At 40.0% G+C, this 17,306-nt stretch overlaps 1 protein-coding gene across 5 annotated transcripts in view; it reads left to right on the top strand.

Moving 5' to 3' along the window:
* Positions 1 to 17,306, top strand: part of LOC102094737 (ATP binding cassette subfamily C member 1 (ABCC1 blood group)) — a 51,831-nt gene that overhangs the window by 2,223 nt on the left and 32,302 nt on the right. For 4 of the 5 annotated variants that reach the window (XM_065030699.1, XM_065030698.1, XM_065030697.1 and 1 more), the window contains 6 exons: positions 10,001 to 10,177; positions 11,068 to 11,193; positions 12,052 to 12,189; positions 13,302 to 13,427; positions 15,920 to 15,981; positions 16,860 to 16,991. In XM_065030699.1, the coding sequence (XP_064886771.1) occupies positions 10,001 to 10,177; positions 11,068 to 11,193; positions 12,052 to 12,189; positions 13,302 to 13,427; positions 15,920 to 15,981; positions 16,860 to 16,991 (761 nt within the window). Of the gene's footprint in view, positions 1 to 9,338; positions 9,357 to 10,000; positions 10,178 to 11,067; positions 11,194 to 12,051; positions 12,190 to 13,301; positions 13,428 to 15,919; positions 15,982 to 16,859; positions 16,992 to 17,306 lie in introns of those variants that run through there. The other variant, XM_065030700.1, reaches the window with a different exon arrangement.

Genomic DNA, 17,306 nt, shown 5'->3' with positions numbered 1-17,306 from the left:
AGGTTGAAAGGAACTAATGAACCCTTAAAGACTGTATGCTAATCTTCTTAAGCTTTGCTGCCCAGGATTTTCCTTGTTTGCATACCCAAGGAATGTTGTTGTTGAAAGTTCTTGTCTGAGAATTAAACAGATTGGTTTTATTTAATGCTTACACTGAAAGGTCAACAGCCCAAGCAAGTTCTCTGTCTTGTTTCTTCTTCTTCACTCCCCTTTTTTTCCCCTCACTGTTTAACCTATCTTTATGCCCCCACTCAGCATATTAACTTCACTGCAACCAGATGGGCTTACAAAACTGTTTCTTGCTTCCTATGAACCAGACTCCCTTTTTGGAAAGGTACTGTTTCATCCTTGCTTTCTCCAGCATCACTGGCTATTCCCTCCAAAATATGAAGAAAGGTGTAAGATAATATTTACTAATAGCTGTTGATGACAGTAAAAGCTTTAAAATAAAGCTAGTGGGCTAGGGGTAGCGTTTCGCACTATTTGCATTTCAGTTTTGTCAAGGCAGATGTAGAAGCTGCTGTACACTTTGGGCTGGTGACCTCACTGTCTGGATGCATGCACGCTCACAAATCGGTGGTTTCAGTGCACTTACGTTTTGAAACGTTCTGCTGGTTTTCCTTCCTTTTAATAAAATTTTGGGGTTGTTTCAGTTTTTCAGAGCTTGTAAACTATGCAGTACCTTTTCATGTTTGAAATTGCTAAAGGAGAAGTTAAGAGTTTTTGTGACACTGAGTTTTCAAGGGTAACCCCCAGTAGGGCTTTTATGAAAAAGATCTAAGAGGTATGAAAGACAAGGCAAGTTCACACTAAGCACTTGCTCACAGTCCCTTGCCAGCGCTCTGCTGGGTTCACAGTAAGTTTTAGTTATTCATTTGTTAGAAGATGCCTGTAAATCAAATAGAATCTGAAACTTTTGAGGTTCTTGCTTATACTTAAGAGAATGTGAGAGAAATGGCTTCTATTCATATAAGCTCCTATTATGTACTTCACAGGCAAATATGTGTTTTTAAAAATTTAGTTGAAGTTAACTTTAATTCTTTAGCTAAGTGGAAACTTAATGGCATTTTTTTTTCCACATTTTTCTAGTTGGCTTTTGGTTGTTGATTGAAAGCAAGTAATTCCATTTACTTCTAGGAGAAAAGCAAGTTTTCATCTCTGTTTTGTTTTGAAAACTAGAGTCCTGTAACTATTCAAGCCATGTATGCCTGTGTAAACCCAGGCCTATTTCTTCCCTTTTGGTGCAGAAATCTTTTGTGGAGCCTCTGTCAGTAAAGAAATTGCATCCAAACACTGTTATAGGTTTAGTACTTCTTCCTATGGAACCAAGCGACAGAAGATAAACAGAATGGGTGAGGAAAGGTGAAGCTTACCCTTGTACACAAAATCTAGGGACCAACTCAGTGGGATTTGGCTCTGCTGCTCTTGCCATTGTGCGGAGTTGTGTCTGAGGCTTTCAGACATGCTTTGTCTGCCCTAATAAATGTGTTTTCTTGAGTGTTTATCCAGAGACATTACCTCTTGTGTTTGGGTTGATATTGTTGTAGCTGGGGAGATCAACCAGCCTCTCAGTTGATTGCAGACGTTAGGATCTTGTAAGACTATAATGTGGCTTGATAGGATTATATTGAGAAAAAAAAAAAAATCTTTAATTCATGATAATGACTAGCTGACATTCGTGAGGTCATATTGTGTGATGTAAACAGCTGCTATGCTTATATTGTTTATGAGGACACCGGGACACTGATAGTTTTCCCAAAATAGACTTCTGAAGAGAAAGCAGGCTTTTTATGTAAGCATTAATTTTGTGTTTGAAGTTCTGTGACTTATGCTTCTATACATTTGCAGTAAATTAGCACGTATCTTGAAACCCTGCAGCTTCTTTGCCCTGTAAAATATGTTTCCAGTGCTTTTTTCAGTGTGTTTGTGGCAGATCTAGGGAGGGAGTTTGCGGTGCTGTGAGGGTGGTGCTGAGTGAGCTTGATAAAAGTTACGACTTTGGACTCTTCCTTCGGTTAGAAAGGTATGGAGTTTATGAATGTATTTGTGTCCAGAGTTTAAAAGAGGATGCAGATCAGAAAACTACTTAGTTGCTGACAGAGGAAGGTCATATGTGGACAGCATTTGGAACAGAGGAGGAGCAGCAGAGTGCTAAACAGAAAAACCTTTACACAAGACGGTGCCATTATTATAATTAACAGGTGATTGCCTCACGGCTTGTTGTCCCTGGGCTTTTTAGCTGTGAAAGCCAGAGCCTTATTTGTCAGCTGTCTCTTGTCTAGACCTGTAAAACATTTTTGTTGGTCATGTGGGTCTAAATTTGCATAGAAATTAAACTTACATTAGAAATTAAACTTACCTCTCTTGATCCAGAATATATCAGTTTAGGGGAAATACAGGAAAATGAAACCTGGTATTCAGTTGTTGATGGGGATTTTTTTTTAACAGATGACCTGTCATTTTATAGCTCTCAGTTCAAGGTTGCTCAGAAAAGTTAAATGAGGAAAAAAAAACCCAGCAAAATGCCCGAGTAAGTTGCACTGTTCTTTGCAATTACAATGCCGTTTATATTGAAACACTGTGCTATACTGAGACTAAGCGAAGGTTACCTCGGGCGGCAGTGGAGTCATTCTGGGTCACATCCCTAAAAAGCCTGCTGCCGAGTACTGACCTTTTGCTTACTTTTAATAGAGTCAGAATTCCGTACATTACTGTTTTCTCACTCTTTGCATCTGTGGTAGCTTCGGATACACTTTATCCCAACTTAGACTGTTATTTTAGTCCCTTTGTAATATTACTACCCAGGTGTGTTCAAACTTCTCACAGAGATTTGCACTTTGCACTCAGTGGTTGCATTATTGAACAAAAGTCTGGGTTTTGGTGCAAAAAGGAGATGAGGGCAGGAATCTTTTTCCTGTATCCTTTTAAGTCACTCTTTTCAGTGAAAAACTTAACAGAAAGGCAAAAACCATCGCTTTGATTTCTTTGATTCTGAAGCTGTGAAGAGTAAATATTTTGCTGTCATGTGGCCAAACGTTGTCTCATGGTATTGCAGACATGGCAGGGTATGGAAATGTTTTGTCTGTAGAAAGAGGCTAAACGTTTTTTGATCTTGCAAGTGCTGATGTAATCTGTCCCATGTTTCCCTGACACATAAAAAATAGCCCTAGTTTAGTGGCTTTTAGATTCTTGGGTTACAAAGATCAGCTCTTGTGAATTCGACAGCTGCAGATGCTCTGTTCTCTGCACCAGCTAATTTTTAGGCTAAAGGGAAACATGCTTTTTACTTGTCGTTTTACAGACAGTTTCAGATAATGCAGTGTTCTCTGTAAGGAAGGATTTCAGCTCTTAGTAAACATTAGGAAATACTGATGTTTGGGGTTTGGACAAGGAGGTGCAGACGCCTGCTTTAAGCTTAGAGGCTTTTTCTTGGCTGTGTTAACAAGTCAGGTCTGTAAGTCATTATTGTGATAACTTAGTCTTGCTAAAACCATTTCTAACAGAAAACATTATGAGAAATTAAGGATATTTCCCTGTCACTAGAAACACTGATACTTTTTCCTCTAAGTATTCTTTATATAAATGATTTACAAATTTTAGGACCCCTGTTTATTACGTGACTATTTTAACATTTCCCTTCTTGCTGTAACAACATTGTTTCGTGACAACCTTAAGAGACTGTAAGAATAAAGCTTAGATGTCAGAATTATTTTGAACCAAAGGAAGAAGAAAGGGCCTGGTGTCTTCCCCCATCTGAGGTTTCAATCTGAACGTGGTATTTTGGGAGGCTGGGCTAGAAGCCTTGTTGGTGAATGATTTAAGGCTATTTATTCAGGCACAAGACTTACATGTCAAAATCTTAATTAGAGATCTTTATTTTCTGAATTTTTGCTAAACTATTATATTTTCATTGCTTCCCTGACTACTGCTAGTTTTTTAACCAATGAACTTCAGATTTAATAGCAGTAGTTTTGGTGCATTCATGGCTTTATGAGGAGAAACGTTTTGTGTTCTCACTTGTTTGGTGAACACCCCCCATTCCACCCCTTGCCCAAGACTCTAATATCAACTAAGAGGAAAAGATCCTCCGTTGCATGGCAGGTTGAGTTCTTCTGTAGTAACAATAATAATAATAAAACCCCATGAACAAAAGAAAGCCCCTCAAGCTACTTTTTTTTTTCTGTGGGTGAACGTGATCTCCATGAGAGCTGGAGATCTGAATTGAATTCTTACATTCCAATGTAGTAATTGCCATTAATGTTTCTTAGTTCACCTTTGTGGTAGTAGAAGAACAAAAAGGCAGAAACTTATTGATCTAATTGGGTTGTTATTGACCTGAAGAACTGTTTGAGAGCGTGGTGGGGATATGCGCAGCTCTCCTCGGATGTGATCAGAGGAGATCCTCCAGCCTCTTCCCAGACCAGCCGCCCGGCGCACTCTGTGTTCCTTTGTTCCACTGCTTGTGGTCAGTGCTGGAGTTCTCTGCAGCAGCATAATTCCATCATTTCTCTCTCCAAAAGTAATTTTTGGGGTCTCTGGAGGTCTGGGAATGCAATCAAGTATTTGGTTGTGTGGCTTTTACTTTGTGGTAGAATCTTGGTTTTGTGTGTTCTAAAAATAAAAATCACTCTGTATTTCACTAAGCATAGGAAGCAGCTGTTAGAAAGACGATATTGTGAAATGTGTGCGAGTATTTTCATTTTCTCTTCAACTTCCTTTTTGCACAGTACACCCTTAGATGATACAAAAAAGCAGTAAACCTGTAATTTCATCCAAGTAGTGTAGGTCTTCAAAGGAATTTGCTCTACTTAAATGCTGTATAAGCTCACTTTATGTGCACCACAGCAAAGGTACCACGTGAGTTAGATTCTACACTAACTTCAGTTGCAGGAAGAACAACTGCATTGTGTCACAGGGGAGATCCGTGCATTTGGATAACTTCTGTTTATTGAGAAAAAACCTAGAGGAAAGCAATGGGAACAGTATGTTTGTCCTCCTGCGTAATGCTGCTTCATCTGGAACTGATTCTAGAGCTGTTCGAACCTTTAATGCAAGTAGTACTTCTTCTAAAATAATTTCAATATAATATGCGTAGTATTTTTAAAGGATTTATAAGCATGTGAATAGGAAGTTTGTGATGTTGCTTGTAGTGTCATATACCTCATGTAGTGCCTTGTTCACCACTGTTAGGGGTGTTGTTACTGTCTGCTGCTTGTGGTCAGTGCTGAGCAGACAGGAGAGCTGCAGGGGTGGGTGTTCCTGCTGCTTTTTGTGGGAGCTCTGGAGTATTCTTCATGTAGGAATACCAGTTGCTTGTTTTATCAACCTGTCACCTCTTGCGATTTAGCCTGAACACTAAGCACAACGGAGCAAATGTTATGCTGGTGAAGATTGGGTATGATTGTGCTTGTTGGAGGTTCTATTCTAAATATGCTTCATGATCTGACTCCAAAATGTGAACAACAGAATAAAGACGCTATATTTACAGTGTTTTGAGAACATTATTTCAGCCTTTCTTCAACATTTTTAAAGCTACATTGGGTAAAATTTGGCAAGCTGAATAACTTTGGAGAGCTCTTATTAGTTCATCACTTGAGAACAGACCTTCTAGCCTATTGCCAAATCTGGATCACTTTGTAGTTCATTGCTTTCCTTAATTCTCAAGGTGGTCAACAGTGTCACTATTTTTCCTTTTGGTTTTGATGGAGAATGGTGATACTGGGGACTTTTAAATTCAGATCAGAGTTACTTTAAAGCAGCCTTGAAGGGAGAGGTCACTGCTCACTGGTGCTGGTGGCCCCTCAGGGGCTGGATGCTCAGCCAGATCGGGGACATCTCGTGTCTGGGGGCAGGCAGGAAACTTGCTGTCCTAGATAGTGCAGGCTAAAGGCCCACGGCCTCGTGGCATCGTGGTTGAGTCAGCTCGTGGGTTTATAGGTGCTGCACTAGGGATTGTTATCTAGAGCTGCCAGATTGTGAGACTTCCTATTTCAACGAGAAAGTGATGATACTATTGCAATGAAAGCTGTCGGCTGCAATTACGGTCTTAGTGCCTGAGAGAGCTAATTACTCACGTTCTACTAAATGTAATGGATGCATTAAACGAAAAATGTTTTTACTGTTAGGAAAATAAGATAAAGAAACCTTATCTCGGTATTACGAATGAGGTGGTTCTTCTGGGGGCGATATCAAAGTAGAGGGTACACACCGATATCAGTGTCAAGTGCCATTTGAGGCGTAAGTGTTGACTGTGAAATTAAGATTCCTGTGTGGTTTTTGTAGTGTGGGCTAACGTTTAAGTCATTTTTCAGTCGCAGCTGGTTCATACAGGTGGGTTTAACAGCGTGATGGCAGCTCGCGCACCACAGGCATGAAACTGAGTGATTTTGGTGTCTCTTCCAGTGGGAATTAGAAAATGTGCAGTGGGGTCAGGTTGGGTTATGCTTCCACTGGCCTTTCCCGCTGCCAGGACAGTGGCCACAGGTCCCTCCAGCCTCGGACACCGTTGTTCCTCACATTAGCCACACTGGGGGCACTTTGTGTCGCAACTTTGGCTTACGCTCCTGTTGCCAATGCTTTTATCTTGCCTGTTCTGGAAATTTTAGACAGGAATTAATGTAGTTATTTATTTTGCTCGAGTTTATGCACTGTTAAGTAAGTGGTTTACCTGTGAATAGATGCGCGTGATTCTGGGGAACGCCAAGCATTTCTTGTGCTCTTGGAGTTAGGGGGTTTCACTTCAAATGTGACAGGAAGCCTTTTTTTTTTGCCATAAGAGAAAACATGCTATGGGCACAAAAACTGTGGGCTGGTATTTTTTCAGCCACAGGACTGATGATGGAAATGAAAACTGAGCAATAGGTTGGATACATTTAAAAATACTTATTTCCTCTTCTGGGAAATTTCAGAATTGTCCAGGGATTTTTAAAAGGGAAAAAAAGCCCCAACCTGAAACTATTTAACGTTTAAGATGTGCTTCTTCTGGACTAGACTAAAACTGAACCCCCAGCAGATCTCGCCCAGCATCCACCAAGAAAGGAACAAGGATCACACTGATTCTTTTCCTGTGGATTCCTGCAGTCATAGTTTAAATTAAAGGCTGTTTCCAGATTATATAATCTAACAGTTCTAGATAAACCAAACCCCTTTTTTCTTCCTCCTCCCCATGGCAGGAAGCTTTTGTGTTGGCTTTCAGTGGGTACTTGGGTCTGTCGTTTGGTGTGCTCTTGCAAAGTAGAAGGGTTAGCTGATCAGAGTGAAAATTGTTATTAATCTTGGAGATGTGAAAATGGGGCATTTTAGTACTTTAATAGAACTTGCTAAAATAGCGTTTCTAAAACTCGAGTCAGAAAAAATGTCATTAATTTGCTAATTGGTGTCTGTTAAATACAAAGGTCTGATTCAGTGAATGTTTCTTTATTGATCTGTAAAGAATTTTGGTTTGTGCTGGAAAAGAAAATCTGAGTTTATGTAAAAGAAAGGAGCAGCATGTTCTTTCAACTGGCAGAACTAGTCTAGACTTGTGTACCTTAACGTGGTGATTTGCCTATGAATACATGTTGGTTTCATGATGAGAGTGACATGTTTTCCAGCCATGATGAAACCTGGTAAAGCTGAATTCCCGTCTGTGCCACCACCTTGTGTAGGCGTCATTGGAGAGAATTGCACCTAGGGAATCTGCAGGAGAAATACTGCTGTGCCACCTTCTGTCACCAGAAATGGATGGAAAATGGCAGGGGCTTCTGCACCTCACCTTGGTGCAGCCATTTCTACAGAGAATAGTGTATTTACATTAAGCAAACCCCTACTAGCAACTTCTGGACCAAATCCTGGAAAAATGTTGAAGAAGATACACTGATGTTGCCGTGACTGTTAAATTCTGGCAGTAGTCTTACCCCAAACCGCCCATGTGTCCCCACTTTCTGTTCTTAACCCTGAAGTACCATTACATCTTACTTTCCTGCCTTTCATGCAGATACACCTCCAGATAACTTGCAAATATCAAAGATAGTGCATGTTTTTAGAATGTCCCCCAGCCAGTATGCACAGCAGTCATGCTTACAGCCCTTTTTAACTTTATTTAGCCACGTGGCAGTGACCTGTGCGTTACCTGCTCTGCCCTTTCTGCTAATTGCCCGATTCCTTTTACAGCAAACATTTAAAAACACTGAAAAAGGAGATAGGTGGTGTGTAGATATCAACAAATCTCCTCATTAAAACGATGTCAGTGCTCTTGTTTGTTTGTTATAAAGGGGATTACCGCCAGTCAATTTACTTGTATAATCATATTTATCCTAATTTGTGAATTGTAAACTGTTCCGCAGAGTCTGCAGACTTTCCTTCCTTGGCTGTTGTGCTGGAGCGGAGCAGCTGGGGCTGGGAAAGCCAAAACCACTTGTGCGGTGGCTGAACGTAAGGATGACTCAGCTCAGATTTCCGATGATGTTACGCAGGGAACTTCGTAAGCCTGTGGCTTCCCCGCAGCGTCTCGCAGCCGCCGCCTTGTCACGAACAACTTACGTGACCCCTATGCAGATACACTAAAACATAATCAGGCATTTTCGTTATGCTCTACCAGTATTAATTTCCTTGAATTTGCCGTATTAAGTTTGGGGATTTTTTTTTTAAGCTCACAAAAATTAAACGAAGTGAGAAGTTTTAGAATGCTGTGGAATTAGAAGAGGAAAACAACAGCTGTGTGTCTTGTGCATACTGGCAGTTGTATCTAACTGATAAAGAAATGATCGATTCTGACAGAAATTGAGAGGGAAGTGAGGAAGGAAAACATTTTTGTTAATACATTTTCAAAAGAAGTTATTTAAAAACAAGCAAAACACAACAACGTATCTTAATATGGAATGGTCAAATTTAAAGGGAAACCTGCTCTGTAATAAAATAACGTTTGGTTAGTGTCAAGTTGAAATTTTTGTGAGTTATATCTCCTGTTTCTTTTCAGATCTATTTTCCTCTCTTTGTAGTAGTGTTTGAAACTGCTTAATCAGTAGAAGATGGAGACATGCAAGGATCAAAGCTTGGCGATTCCGAGCAGTGGCATCTGTTTCCAGCTTTGATGTTGGAATAGAGGGGCCAGGCACTACTGCTCCTTTTGCTTCTGTTTCCTCATCTATAAAATGTGGATAATGACACTTATTTCTGTGACCTGCTCGGGCTTTTATAGAGGAGAAGGATTACTGACTGCCATTATGTCCTGGTAGCAGTACTGGTGTTCTGTGCACTCGTGAGCTGTGCAGCCGTCTGAAAAAACACTTTGCATCTGGCACTGCGGTGGTAGTTAACAAAGCTTTGGGCTGGGAGCATCTCTGGGATTTCCCTAACTCAAGCCAATCATAAATATGGTATGAAAATTCATTTTACTAAATAGCCTGTCATTGTAAGTAGTGCTTGTACGCATAGTGGAAATGATCATCACGTTTTTACTCCTGTAACTGTGAGTTGTAGTTTGGTTTTATGGTGGTTTATCTTGCTGTTGAGAATTGTGTTGAGAGAAGTAGGGAAACATTGAACTGTATTGATTCACCTTTTCGTGCTGTTCAGTAGTAAAGGGGCTGCAAGGGTGGTGGTATGGATTTCCAAAAAGTCTCACCGGGTTTGCTGCAGGCAGCGGGGCAGCTCTGACTCTACAGACAGCAAAGTGATGTTGCCTTGTGCTGTTCACTTTTACTGTGTGCCAGATAGCATTTCCATGCTGAAATCTGGAAATGCGGTGCATCTGAGAATTTACACATCCTTGCACAGTGGTCGTAATGGGAGATAGCTTTCATTGTCGTGTTACTTTTCTGCAAGGTGAATGTTTAAAACTTAGGAGCTACAAAAAGTGGAATAAAATTAAGTATATCACTGGATGAAACCAGTTTAATAAGAGTGTGAATAAACACACAAGAAGAGGTAAAGAATAAGACAGATAGTGGCTATTTCTTTCCTCAAATACTGAAGTTCTGAGTTTGTTTTTTCTTTGACTCGATCCACTTTCTCTCCTCAGGATTGGAATCTGACATGGCACACAGAAAATCCAGACTTCACCCCGTGCTTTCAGAACACAGTGCTGGTCTGGATTCCTTGCATTTACCTGTGGGTTTGCTTCCCTGTGTACTTCCTGCACCTTCGCTGTCATGACAGGGGCTACATACAAATGTCAAACCTCAACAAAGCCAAAACGGTATGTGAGTTTTTAAAATCAGAACTTACTAAGGTTCTCTGGAAGCTTGAGTCTATTTTCAGCTATGTTTTAGCACATTGTTTCTGTTAAGCCTCAATCTTGACCTGTGTGCACACTTCAGCTGTAACTTATTTGTTCTACTTTGTTTGATTTCCAAGCTTTATGTGTTTCTGTGGCCCTTTTATCAGAAGGCTCTCTGAAATCTACTCTGACGTTGCAAAAAAAACCCCATGCAAATCCTTTGTAGGACCAGTTGGAGAAGACTGTTTTAAGGCAACTCAATCTCAAGGCCTTTATTTCAATAAGAAAAAGAATTTATTACCTGTCAGCTTCTTAAGTTACACAGCATAGATTTGTAGAGCTGCTGCAGGTGTTGTGTTCCCCTTCTATTGTGAAATAGGTACTTAATGTTTTCTTCTCCTTTTCTGCCTTTAGAATAAGTGAAAAGTTTTAAGAAAGGGGGGAGATTTAATTAGATATAAGGAAGAAATTCTTCATGAGGAGGGTGGTGAGAGCCTGGCCCAGGTTGGCCAGAGAGGTGGTGGATGAACCATCCCTGGAGACATCCCAGGCCAGGCTGGACGGGGCTCTGAGCAACCTGAGCTGGTGAAGATGTCCCTGTCATGGCAGGGGGGCACTGGATGAGCTTTAAGGTCCCTTCCAACCCAAACTGTTCTGTGATTCTATGATAATTCACTTTTTTCTTCTAGATTGGAAACAATAAGTTTGCTTCAGATCACTCTTCTTTTGGGCATGTTGTAGAATTGCCCAAAAGAGGTGAACTGAATATTGACTCCTCTTCCACTAACGCATAATGTCTAGTGTTCATGTATATTTTGTGCTGCCTAATCTGTGTGACCTGATGTATGAAATACGCTTTTGTATTGCAGGCTTTGGGCTTAATACTGTGGATAGTCTGCTGGGCAGACCTTTTCTACTCTTTCTGGGAAAGAAGTCAAAATATTTTTCGAGCTCCATTTTTTCTCATTAGCCCTACAGTATTGGGTATAACCATGGTAAGTTCTTCTGTTATGGCCATAACGTAGGTGCCCTCAGCTAACTCTTTCTGCCTGCGTGCGCAAGTATCTTCTGTTTTCACACCAGTGTCTCTGCAGCCTGCAGTTCAGGGAAAGCGCCTTGCTATTAATTTGTTGTCAGGTGCCTTACATTAATCACAGACTTGGAATGGTGGTGATTAAATATGATAGGCAAGACGGGGGCAGAACGGGACACCAACAACTGCAACAGCAATAACAACAACAACAACAGCCAAACATAAAAAGCCAGGAGCCCTGAAACGTACTGTTAAATAGTTTTTGGGCATTTAATAAAGCAGTTGTCAAGCTTTTGTCAGGCTGACAAAAAATGCATGTTGCAGCAGCCAAGTGAGTTTACTGAGTTGTACCAGCTTCCTAATGACTCTGAAAATACACAAAATATAGAAACAGAGTAATATTTTGTCAGTGTTGTTTGGTGGTGTGGCTTTTATGGAAAGAAATCTTTTTCAGTTAAAAATAATTAGTCAGGAAATAATTGGAAAGGATGTAGTGTCATTATAATTGCATGTTGATTTGTGATGTAGAAGCAGAAAAGTAAAGAAATAGACTGACAGCATCTGGCAGTACTTATGTTTATGTGGTCATTTACTTCTATGTAGTGCGTATTCCTTTTTTGACCCCTTATCTTTGCTGCTCCAGAGAGTTTCCTTTTGAGCATGTTTTTGAATTACGCTTAATCTCTGGGTGTTAGAATGTCTGGGACATACTGATTTGAACGGTGAAATAAGGACACTTTAACGCAGTACCTTGTGTATGTGTATAATGTGTTGTAAAACTTAGAGCTTGTGAATATATATTTATCTTCTTTGTCCACAGTTGCTTGCCACATTTTTAATACAATATGAAAGAATAAAAGGAGTCCAGTCTTCAGGTGTAATGACAATTTTCTGGCTCATCTCATTGTTATGCGCCACAGTGGTTTTTAGATCCAAAATTATACATGTCTTAAATACGGTAAGTGATTGCTGGCCTTATTCAGTTGAAAACTATCCTAAATGCTGCAGTAATAAAGTAGTTGCTTGCTGATTTTGCTAGTTAAGACAGTTAATGATCCATCCAGTGTACCTTGCGTTATAAAAACAAACCAAGCCAAGCAAGACTTAATGGATCTAGTTTTGAAATGCTGGTGAAATTCATAGTCAACTATAGCAACAGTTGCCAAGAAAATTCTGCGAGCTGTGCCAGAAAGGGGGTGCATCTGAGTACAATAAAAGTGTATAATCTCTGATGTGAAGCTGTTCTGGGAGTTTACGTCGTCTTCTTGTTGATGATACAGTGGGTTTCCTGAAACACTTTGGTTGATGGTAATGTGATCTCATCTGCCGAGACAAAATGAAAGTGCACAAGTGAAATATGTTTTTGGCAGTCTGCTTTATAGTAAGGCCACCTGAAATATCCAAGTTATTGCAAGTGGCATATCACTTTTATTTCTTGAAACCTTGAAGCCATGTTGTGAATATTGAGAACTTTGAGCCACCTTCTGTCTTTAGCTGTTGGGAGTGGGGTTTTACTGGTGTGTGTGGAGGTGTGTGTCTGGCCATCCCTGCGCTTTCATTTCCATGGATTACGCTTCATGTATCAGCCCCAGTCCACAAAATGGAAGAACCTCTGGAGTTTGAGCACAACACAGCAAGCTGTAACCTAAATTCTGCTCGTCTAATTCTTGTTTTCTGTATGCACGTTAATTTACAAATGTGCTTTGAAAACTCCTTACTCCCCAGTGCATAAATGCCTTTCTCCTCTAAAGAACACCTTGATGTTAAATGGGGGCCTGCTGTGTTAGTGCAAACTGTGTCTTAAAGAAAACTGCTCTACAGAAGTTGTTCATGCTTGTGTGTTCATGCCAATGATTGGTTAAAAATAAATAGTATCTTTTATCTCCTCCACTCTCTTTACCTTCCCTTTACCAAAATAGTAAGTTACTTTAATTTGCATGGGCGTAGGTAGTGTAACATTTGTTTAGTCAGCAGTATTTACAGTAATGAGCTGGTTTATGTTTAATAGTAAGATGATGTTTTAAGTAAATTCCTTAAGCTGTCTAATTGGAATGTTACCTTCCTTTATAGGGTGGTAAAGTGGATGCATTTCGTTACGTCACCTTCTGCATCTATTTCGTCCTGTTACTTGTACAGCTCATCCTGTGTTGTGTTCCAGAACGACCACCTTTGTTTTCTGAAACAGTAAACGATCCTGTAAGTGTTCAGTCTATGCTGAGTGCTGAATATCATAACGTGCAATATTCTGTACAATGAGTTATAGGCCCAAAGTCTCCCCAGTGCCAAATAATTCAAATCTTGTTGACTTGTTTGCAATAGAGTGTTCTTTCTGCTCTGTAGTCAGCGATGCAGGAGGTGAAGCCCATAATGTGCAAAACAGGGTGTGCTGTATTTAAGAGAAAAAGCAAAAATACTGTTTCAGTCATTCCTGAATAGCGTTCCTGAAGGTCTACTCATATGTATTTATATTCAGCAGTGATTCTGGCAGTCGGTGGGAAATACTGATTTGAAATGCTGTCATCTGGTCATCCGATCCCGTTCAGCAGGCAGTAACTCGGAAGGATGCGTATTCCCTTCCTATTAAAGCTGGGGGAGAATCTACGCCTGGAAAACTCATGAATCTGGATGGATGTGTTTGGTTTCCGTATTTACTGCTCTTGTGTCAAGCAAAAATGTAACCTGCTCAGTTACAAGAGCAATTAACGTTAGAGTGTGGTCTGGATGTAGAAATTCAGTTTAATCTAGACGTGATCTTTTTTGTGTCTGTTCTTAATTATATGTTCTAGCTATATGTGTGCCTGGAGGGAGGAGGATGCTGCTGGTCCTCTTCATCTGCAGGTCCTTTTCATCTCATTTGGGGATGAAATATATTTGACAGGCTACTGCAGATTTATGGAAACCTTCTTTGCTGCTTTGATCTTAGTTAACAATAATTACAAGGTGCTTTGAAACCACAGTGGTTTGGTTTTGTGTTCTGAGTATTTCTAGGAGTGTCTCTAGGAAATAGGGCAGACTTTAGATTTTGACTTTTGTTTTGAGTGGAGTGTTTGTTGAATTTTATGATGGGGAAAAGAACAAAGCAAGTCATGTTAGTCTTAAATTCTGCTTTATTCCCTTCTCCCAAGGATATCCAAGCCAGAAATGTTTGCAAGTCTTGAGTAAAATCTCATTATATGTTTACTTAAGCCAAAAAACTACGGTGAATTTTCCAAGGTATAGATGCTGATGTCTGTAGAAGTCAAATAATGTGTTTTGTCTTGTTTTCGCTTTCTTTACAAAAGCCCAGGCTTGTTACAGTTTGTCTTCATTCCATCTGACATGAATGTCAGAAGGATTAATAGTTCCTTGTGTGGTAACTATTTACTATTATCAAAAATAGTATTATTTTAGCAGTAATCTAATATGTTTTAAAGTTTCTTTATGTGAATGAAGTCCAGTTTTGGGTAGTACAAGATCTAGTGGCCTTTTCAATTTAGAGTTTCCACCTGCAAGTAAATTTTAAAAAGTAATACAGCATCTTATGTGAAGTTCAGAATATTTTGAAATGTTGTTGATGTTGAAAGTATTCGCTGTATTTGCTGAAGTAGAAATCTGGGTCAGGAATGCTGGCGTGGCTGAAAGGTGAATGGATTTTCCCCCCTTTCTTTTTAACTTCTATGAGTTTAAAAACTACTATTTATTCATTAAGCAATAGTGTTGGCTTTTCTTGCAATCTTTTTGTTCCGGGTGTTTAAATACTTTGGAAATGTGGAACTCTTTTCCTCCTTCAAAAAAGGCATCTGTGTTGTACATACTCTTATTTTTCCCTACAAGGTTGCAAGAAAAGTTGTGTGAAGGAGATGCAGGAACCTGCTTTGTATAGCTGGATTACAACACGGCTCAGCATCGCTCGGGCAGAAACCAGCTTACACAAACAGGAGCTGAAAAATGCAAATCTGGGAAGCGCTTGGCTCTGACTTTTAATTGCAGGGCTCTAGTGATGTTTGGTGACTTTAGTAGATGGAAATACCTGAGTTCCTGCAATTCCAGTTGATGATAAAAAACCTAGTGGCTTGTGTGCCAAAGGAGGGGCTGGCTTTAGCATTCTTTAGATGCTGTTTAGAGCAGCGACAGAGGGAAGAGAGAAATCCACACTGCAAGTAAATCACCTTTAGTGCCTTTGAAATTCTTCCAGCCTGCTTTTCCATTGTTTCAATCCAACCAAATTAGGAGAGACTGTTGACCTGAGGAGCAGTTAAATCAGACGGCCCTTGGGCTGGATGGGAACATGAGCTGCCGCCTTCCTTTATGGAGACTTACGTTCCCATGCAGGTGCAGGGGTTTTTGGGGCTGTTTTGGGATGTTTTTAAGGTGCTTACAGTTTCATTTTTAATTGTGCATCTGTTTAGATGGAGTCACAGCCCTTAGCTGCTAGAATAGTAGAGCCAAACTCTTAGTTTGTGACTAACAGTTAACACATTTATGTGCTCACACCTTGCATTAAGATAGGTAGGCATTGATTATGACACCCGCAGCCCTGGAGTCTTTCCTGAAGAAGCCATCAAAAGCATGAATGACAAGTTTCATAGTGTGAACAAAACCACGAGAAACAAAAGGAATTCCCAGGGCGTCTTGTCTGCTTGGTTTGTTGCTTTTGGCCCTGTATCAGTCACTTTGTATGTAGATGTATTTCTTTTTCTGTCCTTTAGAATCCGTGTCCGGAGTCCAGTGCTTCTTTCCTCTCCAGAATCACCTTCTGGTGGATCAGTGGGTAAGATCAGGATGATGCATGAAGCACCAGTTAAAGTTAGATGACATTGTAGGATCATGCTTTCGGAGTTACATTAGCAGTAATCATGCGATAATAATTTTGGTTGGTTTGGCTGGTGGTTTTGTAGATAAATAGTTTTTGTTTCAAATTTGATTAATCTTTTTTACTTCCTTTGAAGAGTCTTTGTAATTTTAAATTTTGCCAGTATGTATTTAATGTGTTTGCTGAAAGAATGTAATAAACTTTTTCTTTGGGAAATAAAAGGTAGAAGTTATCTGCTGTATTTGGAAACTAAGGCATTCGAAACTGTTAGCTCTTTTTTGTCTAATAGTCTTGTCTTTTTTCATTAACCTGGCTTTGGTTGTGCTGTGTGATTTGGTCACAACACGTACTCTTGTGAGTTAAAACACAGAAACTTGTAAAATAATATTGGTGTATAGTTGTGGTTGGTACTTGGCCAGAGTTCCAACAGAAAGCTACATGAAAGGAACTACTTTGTAAAATTAAAGGCTAAAAAAGATCTTGAAACTTGGTAGGCATGGGAATATTAATTGTCTGTCTGAGTTTCAGATGAGATCACTTCTTTGTTTTATTTTCCCTGAAATTTGAACTCCGTGGCATATCCTGGATCCTTAGATGTTTTGGTGTCTAATTCTCACAGTAAAGACAGGAGGATGTATGTCTTAGCATCTGGACCTGTGTTGTAGGTTCTTGTGTGCATTTTTGTGAAGAGCTGGCTCTGTTTTGGGGCTGGATGTCTGGATGTAAGGACCATTGTGTTATAGCAGATATATATATATATATATACACACACACACACATAATTACACATCTCTCTAGTGTTCTTAAATATATAGTGCTGATTCTTTCTGATACAGGTTGATGGTTCAGGGTTACCGGAGACCTTTGGAAGCCAAGGATTTGTGGTCGCTAAATAAAGAGGACAAATCGGAGGAGGTGGTGCCAGGTTTGGCAAGAAACTGGGCAAAAGAGTGGGCAAAGACCAAGAGGTAAGTTCATTATCCTGCCTGGCAGTCCTTCCAAGATGTGGAGATGCAAATGCTCAGGTTACTCAGCCTCAACTTGGAGCTGTTTGTTGGCTGTTATCAAGCCAGGTTTTGTAAGGCTGGAGCGGTAGTTCTGTGTTTGTCCCTAAGCGCAGTACAGAACCAGAACCAAGGAGGGTGTGTGTGTCTTCTTTATGAAGAGCTGCACCAAGTTGCCGTTAGTCTTTCGTAATCCAAAGCTGATTATTGTTACTTTGGATATGTGTTTTTTCGCTGGAGAGGGAATGCTTTTACACAGTTGAACTTCAGTCATGTAAT

The sequence above is a fragment of the Columba livia genome, chromosome 15, assembly GCF_036013475.1.
Source record: "Columba livia isolate bColLiv1 breed racing homer chromosome 15, bColLiv1.pat.W.v2, whole genome shotgun sequence".
NCBI classification, from domain to species: domain Eukaryota; kingdom Metazoa; phylum Chordata; class Aves; order Columbiformes; family Columbidae; genus Columba; species Columba livia.
The sequence above is the reverse complement of the archived record's forward strand: the minus strand, read 5'-3'. Positions and strand labels throughout refer to the sequence as shown.